Source organism: Gracilinanus agilis, chromosome 2 (genome assembly GCF_016433145.1).
Source record: "Gracilinanus agilis isolate LMUSP501 chromosome 2, AgileGrace, whole genome shotgun sequence".
Classification (NCBI taxonomy): Eukaryota; Metazoa; Chordata; class Mammalia; order Didelphimorphia; family Didelphidae; genus Gracilinanus; species Gracilinanus agilis.
The window spans coordinates 37,075,615-37,086,072 of record NC_058131.1 but is presented as its reverse complement, the minus strand read 5'-3'; the positions used below and the strand labels follow the sequence as shown (position 1 = coordinate 37,086,072).

General features: G+C 41.0%; 1 gene segment (V, D, J or C); it reads right to left on the bottom strand.

Moving 5' to 3' along the window:
* Positions 1-1,341: 1,341 nt before the first annotated feature.
* LOC123236703 lies at positions 1,342-6,069 on the bottom strand (the record flags this gene model as incomplete). The annotated part of the segment is given in 3 exon segments: positions 1,342-1,367; positions 5,466-5,762; positions 6,021-6,069. Coding segments are annotated over 3 exon segments (372 nt in total), but the record flags the coding sequence as incomplete, so codon positions are not given.
* Positions 6,070-10,458: the final 4,389 nt, after the last annotated feature.

The window sequence follows — 10,458 nt, the reverse complement described above, 5'->3', positions numbered from 1 at the left end:
CATGAATGGGAAATAGACCCTGAACAAGGACACATGTTACAGCCAGTGGAAATGTGCGTTGGCCATGGGGGGGGGGGGAGAGCGGGGGGTGAAGGGGAAAGTAGGGGCATAAAGTATGTAAACAGGTTAAAAACGAATATTAATAAATGTCTAATAATAATAAAAATAAATAAATAAATAAATAAAAAGTAAAATTAAATTAAAAATACAAGAAATAGATAAAATTAAAATGAAAATTATTTTCTTTTCATTTTCCATTTATCAGACCTTTGTAAACACAACACCAAGCAGCACGAATGCTATTCTATGAGAAATCTTTTGGGCTTTCATTAATTGGGAACCTTTAAGTTTTCAGAATGCCTCCTTCTCCTTATGTTGTTAGGGAATTTTCTTTATCAATTCATAAATGTTAAGGCACAAAAAGTTATCATACCAAAAATGCAAGCTAAAATATAAGTCAACATTCAAATTCAATTGCACAATTTTAAGCACTCCTTAAATGGTCCAATGGCAAAAGACGATTCCATCCAAAATATATCTGATTTTTCCAAGCCTGTTCCTGAACTACTGGGATAAATAGATATTGAAATAAACATGGAAGACCCCTCTCCTATGTCTTGGATGGAAAACCTCCTCTCTCATATTGAGCAACTCCTGGCTAATCCTCCCTCCCATGCGCCTTCTCCTGACACCCTGTCCTGCCCTGTCCCTTCTCCCACCCCACAACAACCCCCAAACCCAAGGTAGTACCCCCACCTGTACTGGGTAGGAATCTATAAGGTTTCTACGTAGACCACACAGACAATTCCTAGGAAAGCACAAACAATGACTGATTCCCATGAAATACCCACAGTAGTACAAAATGAGGATGTGTTAACATTAAAACAACATAGACCTTTCACACCTGTAGTATACAGAATTGGGGTGATATAGTTTTTTCTAGCTGTGGCTGAGTTCCAAAAGCTGTTAGGTCTTTGGAATCTTGAGGAAAAGGGCAGTTGACTGGATCTTCCATGGAGGGAGGTTGTGAATGAGCCGAGCTGTTGGATTACCTAACTTTAATATTGAAATTTAGCCTAGCTTTAATATATTTACTTAAGAAATTATTATTTTAGATAAACCCTTTATATCTTCCTTTCCTAATACCATCCCTCCCTTCCCTCCCTTACCTTATATGTCTGTGGAGTTAATAAGGAGAGTAATTAGAGAGGAGTTAAATCTGTGAAGAGTTACCTAATTGACAGCATTAGTTATAGTTAGATAGTCATCATTTATTCCCTTTAGATAGCAATAGCATTTTGTAAAGCTGAGTTTAAAGGCAGGTCCTTACTCAGACTCCATCTTTACTTCCCTTCCCCCACCTGAGGTTCCTGAGAACTGATAGGGCTTTCCTTTGATCCACCTTCCTAACAAACATCCTTCAAACAAAATAAACCCTTTTGTGTTTCAATAGCCCTATTAGTGTAATTTGTCTGTTAGTTATCAAGAGGGAAGAAGAGGGAAAGAGACAACATACTCTGGGCTCAGAGGGAAGCTGGGCATCCATCTTGAAGGAAGGTGTTACTTCAAAATAGGTCCCTTCCTGTGAAATTAACTAAAGCCTGTTTGTTAATTTCAGTCTAGTCTATTTCCCTCAGCTTGTGTTTGAGTCTAAGTCCCAGTCTGTAAGCCTGCTGTGTTTGTCTGTTTAGTTTAATTTCTTCTCCCTGAAGATCTCTGTTTTCCTTCTGTGTTATACTCCTGACTTCAGGCCTATTGTACCCTGGATCTCCTTTAATCCCAGCCTACCTGTAACCGAGATTACCCACTTTGCAAGTCTCAAACATCCTTCCTTTCAAACTTCCTTATACCCCACCTTTCCTCAAATTACCCACATTACACACCCCAGTATATAAAGAAATTTAAATGCGATGTTCCTAGCTACAAAGATGAAACTATCCTGGTAACAAAAAAGATGGCCAATACATTCGTTCATTGCTCCATGCCTTTCTAACAGAATGCTAGAGGAATAAGATCATCTCTCATATTAATAAAGCACGAGGGCACAATGCAGCACACTGGCCACCTGTGGATCCTCACTGGGACTGAAATGATCACAATGAATATATGCAATTACATTGTGCTAGGGAAACCATTCTAAAAGCAATGCAAGTGTGCAAAGGCTCCTCCCAAACTGATAGAGTCCTTCCTCACAATTCTACACAGCCCTAGGACACAGTGGAACATATGGACCATCCAACCACTATCCCATTCTCCTGCCATTTGCCATACATAGGTTTGGAGCTGACTCTTAGGATGATACCCTTTATTCTACCACTTCTTCCTAATTCCCTCTTTCCATTTCTTCTTCCCTGCCATGTGTCTCTCCAATGACTTTTCTAAGCACTGCTAGGAAAACAAGACATATCAGACCTCAATGATGTAAATGAAGATACAAACTTTGCAAACAAAATGGAGAGCTTCATCGCTAAAATACAGAAATGTGGCCTGGGAGACAGACTGAGAAATTGGACTCTTCCTCTGCCCCCCAACAATGACATATCATATTGTGCTGATTTATTGGTTGGTTTAACTGAATTCTCAACCCCTCCCACTTTTTTTCAGTTATTTGTTACTCCTCTGAATTGAAGAACAGGCTGGGAAATGTTTGGAAATTAATATAAAATGGAAAGATATAAAATTTAAAAAATCAAAATAAGCAAAATAGTCATAATGTAGAGCATATGTGTTCTACATTTTAAAAAAGAAAGTCTAAACACTAATTCCTTTTTTCTTTTTTTTTTAATTTTGTTTTAAGATGGATCTTACTGAATAGAAATTCGGGCTTAGAAATATTTGTAAATAGTGGGAAAAGAATACTCAATACTGATGTAACAGACACAACTGACTGAACACCGGATTAAATGAATTAGGGCCAAAAGACTTAAAATAACTAAATTGGTGACCAATAAATATATCACAAGGTACTTACCATTCTCTAACCCAGTCCTTGAAGGTGGATAAGGACTTGGGGAGTGGGTAACACCAATATTGAAGGAATGACAGTTAGGCAATTACCAGTTTCCAGCCAGCTGGGGAAATAACATAGGATTTATATATATCTTAACTAGGTTCTTACTAGTGTGTAAGGAGAATAAATAGGAAGCAAAACAAACAGTTTTATTATGGAATAAAGAAATAAAATATGGGAACAGGGTTCCTTAACTAGGGGTACTATGGACTAATATTAAGGACAGGAGACATGGATTTCTACTCTCAACTGACTAAGTAGCAGGATGAGAATTGGGGAGTGTCACTCCTGGATTTTTGTCGACTCCAGCACTGCTCACAGATGTCCAAAGGTCACAGATGAAATACAGCCAATAGATCCAAGGGGTAAATAACTGAGAAATCCACCCTCCAAAGCTGCAATCCAAGCTCTGACCTGTATTTTTCCACAGAACGGATGGTGAATTGGAGATGCTTCCCACGGAGTACAAAACACAGGCTCCTAAGTCAGTGGATACCAACTGCCAGTCCCACAGGTTTCTGTGTCACTCCCTGCTACATTCCAGGCTTTTTAGAATGTTCAGCTCCTGCCACCCTGCTTGGCAAACTTTCTCTATCTACACATAAAATGCTATTTCCTTATTACAATATATTTTAAAAATTGAAATAGAGAAAAAGAAAAATTTCACAGAAAATAAATTTGTTGTGTTCTATAGTATTGTTGGAAATATTCTCTTTGATTTTAAGTATAGACTTTTAATTTAAAGCACAGACTTGTGTATATAGAGACAGAGAGCTTCCATTACTTTGAACATATCTAATGTAAAATAGGGTAATAAGAAGATTCAGTTTCTCAGGTTCTCTCCCATGCCAAGCTTGGATATTTCAGTGATGAAGCATTAAGTTTGGTTATAAAGTTTGTATTTTCATTCACATCATTATAGTCCTATATTACTTGTTTTCCCATTGGTGCTTAGAGAAGTCAATGGAGAGGCATATGGCAGGGAAGAACAAATGGAAACAAGGATCAAAAAGTGGCAGAATAAAGTGTAGTATCGAAAGTGTCAGCTTCAGACATGGCAGGCGGTAAGATCATAGAACAATTGTTGGATGATCCATGTGTTCTGTTGTATCCTAGTGATATCAAAAAAAAGTGAAGAAAGGCTCCATCACTTTGGGTGGAGCCTTTGCAATGAGCTTAGAGAAGGGTGTGACAAAAGGGGTATCCTGGGATGGAGAGGCAGAGCTGAGTTATCATCTACATCCCAGGAAGGGTCAGACTCCAATGTGTATTTGACAAATGCAGTGCTTTCTTGGTATTTTGCATTAGTGAAACCAGAAATAAACACAGTCACACAAAACAAATCCTAACAGTAGCCAAAAGGTCTGTCTCTAGACTTTGTATTGATCACTTCTCTGTCAATAAGTGGGGAACATACTACATCATCACAGAACATCCATAGTTGTTCTAGTCTTGTCCTGCTTAGAACATTTCCAGAATAATCATTTCTGGATGCCCCTTTTTAGAATGAATTTAGACAAACTGCTGTCCAACCACACTAAGGGAGCTGGGATAGGGAAAGGACCTGAGGTCAAGGGAAAGGAAGGCTGTTTGAAGTGAGCAGGGATACTTGGCTTGGAGAAGGACCAATATAGGAAAATGTGATGATGACCTTCAAGCACTCAAAGGGCTGTCAAAAGGAAAAAGCATGACGTGTTTTGCCTGGTTTCTGTATCCACAGAAACGTAGCCAATGAGTGGAACCTAGAGGGAGGCAAACTTTATACTTGAAGCAAGAGCAGACTCTGACCATGGGGTAAATTATAATTGATGGCCCATGACCGGAGGTAAATATTACTACTACTACTAACGATAGCTCACATTTCTGTAGTGCTTACAAAGGGCCAGGTTGGCTGCTCAGCACTTTAGAACTATGATCTCTCTTTGTGCACACAGCCACCCTAGGAGGTAGGTGCTATTATGATCCCCATTTTTCAGATGAGAAAATTGAGATAAAGGTTAAATGACTCACCCCCATGACCTAGCTAGGAAGTGTCTGAGGCTGGATCTCAAGTCAGGTCTACTTGAATCCCTGTCTGGCTCTAACCACTGCACCTCCCAACTCCATAAGTCACTCTGCTTACCCCCATTCCCATTACCGGTCTTTCTGCGAAGGTTATAAGAACAATTATTGAGGATTTGGAAAGGGAAGTCTTGGTCAGGTGTTAGTGAGACAAACCCACCTTTGGGGTGACATCCAATTATTGAGGTGGTATCACTCCAAGATTATTGGTTGGGGAAGAGACCAAGCCCATCCCCATCCCGGGATCCTCCTGTGAGACCAGAAACCTCACTTAGAGGCAGCCCAGACAAGCTGCTCCTGTCCCAGCTGTGGGGGAAACAGAAGCCCCTGGGACAGTGGGGGCTCCCTCAGCAGCTGCCTGGCCAGGTTTTTGTTCAGAGATGAAGCACTGTGAGAGGCCAGTTACTGACATGCTGACAGTAATAGTGTGCCATGTCCTCTGGTTCCACAGCACTGATGGTCAGAGAGAAATCTGTCCCAGAGCCACTGCCACTGAAGCGGGCAGGGACCCCAGACTGCAGAGTGGAAGCCTTGTAAATGAGGGGCCTGGGAGCCTGGCCTGGGGACTGTTGGTACCAGTTTAACCAACTACCAACGCTCTGACTGGCCCTGCAGGACAGGGTGACCGTCTCTCCTGGAGACACAGACAGGGAGGATGGAGACTGGGTCAGCTCAATGGCCCCTCTGGCATCTGCAAGCAGAAGGACAAAGAAAAAGTTACAAATATTCATGTGTCCAATGTACCAGGACTAACCACTGATATAATGTGGGGAGGTAAATCCTCAGATGCCAGCCCAGACTGCCTCATGACCCAGGAGGGCACAGATGGCCCCTCCATCCCTCACAATCACCCATAACCCAATTCTCCCCAGAGGGACAGAAGACAAGCAGGGCCTCACAGGACTCCTATAACAATTGCTCAGGGCAGTCTCTGATGTTCCTCCCTCACCTGGGATCCAGAGCAGCAGGAGGCAGAACAGCTGAGCCTGAGACCCCATCATCTCCCTGTGCCTGAGCTTTGGCTCCCCAGCAGCTCCCTCCCAGCTGCTCCTTTATAGCTGCCTCCTCAGCTGGCCTCATTTCCTCAGCAGGAGCCATGCAAAACAAGAGGGTGAGGAGGGGGTAGTTTGGGACTGGAGGGCAGGAGTGGGAGCAGAGAGAAGTTTCTGCTCAAAGGGCAGGTTTCACTGATGCTACCCTCTTTGGAGGTCAGAACTTTAATCAAAGTTAGAAAAGCAGCCTCCTTGTGGAACCCTGAGATGGAATATCCCAGGATAGTCAGAACCTTCCCTTTCTTTATGAACCTGCAACCCTCTACAAAGGAACCTATAAACCAAAAAGAAACCAGCTTAGCATTCAATTACCCATTTATCCATTGACTTCTTTGGGCCCTTTCTGGAAAATTCATCCAGCATTTGCTGCTATATCACAGGCCCTCCATTCATGCTTCTCTTTACCCTCCTTGCAGGGTCACACAGACAGTGCTATGAGTGTCCATTCACTAGAGAGGGATGCAGAGGTATTAAATTCAGTGCAACATAAAGGAAACTCAGAGGGGAGATAATTTATATTGAAGTTTTATCTCAGTTTTTCCCTTGAAAGGAAAATATAAAAATCTGAACTTTCTGTGCCATTTTTGGTTCTCCACTTACTTCTCTTAATCATGTGTAAAAGAGCTATTACTGATGCTCCAAAGAGGCCCTAAAACAGTCAGGAACATTTCTCATCAATCTAGATAATTTAGTCTCTCCAAGTGATATAGGAACACAGCACTCAAAGCCTCATTTCAATACAAGTTCCCATCACAAGCATCTTGGCTACCAAGACTCATAAGAGACAGAATCTGAGAAGTTCCTGGAAATATATTTCACATCTCAGACTCTGAAGGTAACTGATGGGGCAGTGGAAAGATTGCTGGATCTGGAATCAAGAAGCCCTGTGTGACCCTAGGCAAGTCACTTAACCCCTACTTGTCTCTGTTTTGTTAAGTGTAAAATGGGAAAAATAAGTGCACTTTATCTCAATTGTTGTGAGAATCATGAGATATTTATTAAAAGCTTTTAGGACATATAGTAGATACTATGCAAATGCTAATTGCTTTCTCTTCATCCTATAGACAGGAAAGTCACTCATCACAAAGCAGCTCTATCTCCTCCTGGAACCCCAGAAATGTACAGTGTCAGAGACTTTGCCTTCTGACTTGCCAGGTTCCATCAGAAGTATTAGACCTGGTGGCAGTGCCCTGCTCTTATGTCCCTCTATGGGGTCAGTGATGAATGGTTTTAGATGTTCTCAGCAGTTGTCAATTACTGAGCTCCATCCTGGGTCCTCGTCCTTGTCTTCCCCAGCCCCAGCAGCCACAAGCATCTCCTCTGCTCCCAGCAAAAGAAGGTCATTTGTGTCTACAAACATTTTATCTACCATCCCTGACCCCTGCCTTGCTAGAGTCCCCTTGGTGTTCTCAGCCTCCAGCTGATGATGCCTTTCTCCTTTTCCACACAGCCATATCTCTAACCACTGACCCATCTGGAGTGTAGACATACCAACATCACCCAACCATGTCTAAGTCCATGATACTATGACTAATTTCATAATTTTTGTTATGAACTCTTACTGATAACATTTGGTTTTGCATCACATTCACTTCCAAATATCTATTAGCCCCCACCTCTATCTAATGAGATCACCTTCATAATAAAGCTTTCAAAAGAAAGAAGAGGGGAAAGCAAGCCAACTGCTCCTCAAATATGAATTGCTAGGGGGCAGCTGGGTAGCTCAGTGGATTGAGAGTCAGGCCTAGAGACAGGAGGTCCTAGGTTCAAATCTGGCCTCAGACACTTCCCAGCTGTGTGACCCTGGGCAAGTCACTTGACCTCCATTGCCCGCCCTTACCACTCTTCTACATAGGAGCCATTACACAGAAGTTAAGGGTTTAAAAAAATTTTTTTTAATGAATTGTGATAAGTGAAGGCAACATACTCCTCTCCATCATTTGTCTCTCCAAAGAATTCTATTTGACATTCCCTTTGACTTAATTGGAGACAGTTTCATGTGTGTCATTTGCATGAGTTATCAAATGAGGAAAACGATCCACGTGATGCAATAATAATGTCAATCCAAATGTAACTAAGAAGATAAAACTGTGTGCCAGAGAATCATCCTGACCGAGCTTCACCCAGAAGAAGAGATGAAAAAACTGATCTTATTTTTATGTCTTTATAACACATTTACTGTCAGAAGCCATTGGTTTGCTTTTTTCATATTAGAAAGTTATCAGCCTGATGTTTTGTTGTTTTTTAGTAAAGCAGAGATTCTAGTCACAAGGTCATAAAAAAGAGAATCAGTTGTCTAAGATAAAGTGAGGAATTTGGTTGATTTGCAATATTGGAGTGGTGCATATATCAGGACAGTATGGCACATTTCAGGGGTATAGAGATCATCAAATTTTCATCTGATTGACTATAGAATCACACCAGTTACCATTGATATCATGGAATTATTGAGCTAGCTGGAAAGTCTACTAATAGTAGTAGGTATGGTTGGGACTGTTAAATTAGCCCAGCCCAAAGGGAAACAGATTACTACAGAATGAGGAACTAGCCACGCCAACTCACCCTTGAAGAAACTCAGCTCAGCTGCAGGGGCTTAACTCTGCTAAAAAAAAAAAAAAAGCATCTCTTGGTCTTAATCTTGATCTCTTACTGCAGTGATTATAGATCTCTTAATCTAAAGGCTATCTAAATTAGGCTTTGAAACAAAAATAAATCAACAGAATAATCAAATATTAACTTAATCAAGAGTGATTTATTTCACAACCCTTAAGACCCTGCACTCTGGAATTGATTCAATGGACACTACAGTCAAGTAGGGCTGTGAAAATAAGGAAGAAACTCTATATCTGAGCACAGAGTTAATAGAAGGAAAAGATCCCTTTAGGTGTTGACTTCTTTTAAAATGTTTTCTTTCCCTAAAGTTATCAGTTTCATAGAGTTTATTTATTTAAAGTTGCATGAGCCTGATTTTTACATTTAATATAGAAAGAGGATTCAATTGATGGATATCAGCAAAGGAGGTGAGCAAACTCTGCAACTGGAATTTCAACTTTCCCCTCACAGATCATCCTGCTGTTATGCTTCCATTCCCCACCTCTGTGTTGTTCCTCGTGCTTGGAGCCCTTATTTATGAGTTTGTCATTCTCTCAACTAGAGATCAGCACTGGACAGGGCACAGAGATGGGGTTCAGCTCCTCTGCCTTCTACTATTCTGACTCCCAGATAAGGAAGGAAGACAAAGTGGTCATGGAGTCACAACCATGATTTTATTCTCATTTTTACATTATTCAAAGCTCATTTGGGAGACTTTAAAATGGTCTCCTTTATTTGACTGTACAGCACTATAAAGTCAAGGAACATCAGTTCTGCTGGTTTTCCTTGAAAGCCAATGAGGTAAAAGTTGGTTAACTTTTGTTAATATTTGTGTTTTCTTTCTCATTGTAGATGCCAGAAGAGAGATTGTGATGATTTGGTCTCTAATCTCCTTATTGGTATCTCCAGGCAAGAGAATTTCCATGTCCTTTAAGATCAGTGAGAGTATAAGCACTAGCTACTTACAGAGCCCCCAGGCTTCTAAATTGTAGCACATCTAGTCTGGTCTCTGAGGTCTCTGCTCAGTTTGGTGAAAATGGAATCTGGGTCAGATTTATCCCTTATAATCAGCAACATAGAGGCTAAGGATGTTATAGTCTACTACTGTCAGCAGGGGAATCAATATCCTCCCATGGTGCTCCATCACTGTACATAAAATTCCCCAGGCAGTTTCAGCTACTTTAGCTGAAGAATGCAGCTGCTTCCTCCAGTGTCCCCCAGGAGAGTCACTGCTTTATATTCTAGTCTAAGCTTAACTGGGAGTCCTTCATCCCATCAATGCACTGTTGGTGGAGTTGTGAACTAGTCCAGCCATTCTGGAAAATAATAAGGAACTATGTTCAAAGGGCTACACAACTGTGCTAGGTTCAAATCCAAAAGAGATCAAGGAAAAGGGGAAAGGGCCTATTTGTACAAAAATATATGTAGTAGCTCTTTTTGTGACATTGGAAATCGAAAGGATGTTTATCATCTGCGAAATTGCTAAACAAGTTGCGGTACATGATTGTGAAGGAAAACTATTGTTCAGAAAAACCTGGGAAGGCTTATATGAACTCACCCAAAGTGAACTCAGCAGAACCAGGAGAATACCACACACAGTAACAGTGATATTATAACTATGATGAACTCAGAAAGACTGAGCTTCTCTGATCAAGACAGTAATCCAGGATTTCCAAAGGACCTGTGATTTAAAAAATGCTATCCCACTTCAGAGAGTGCAGATTAAAGCATGCTTTTTTTAAA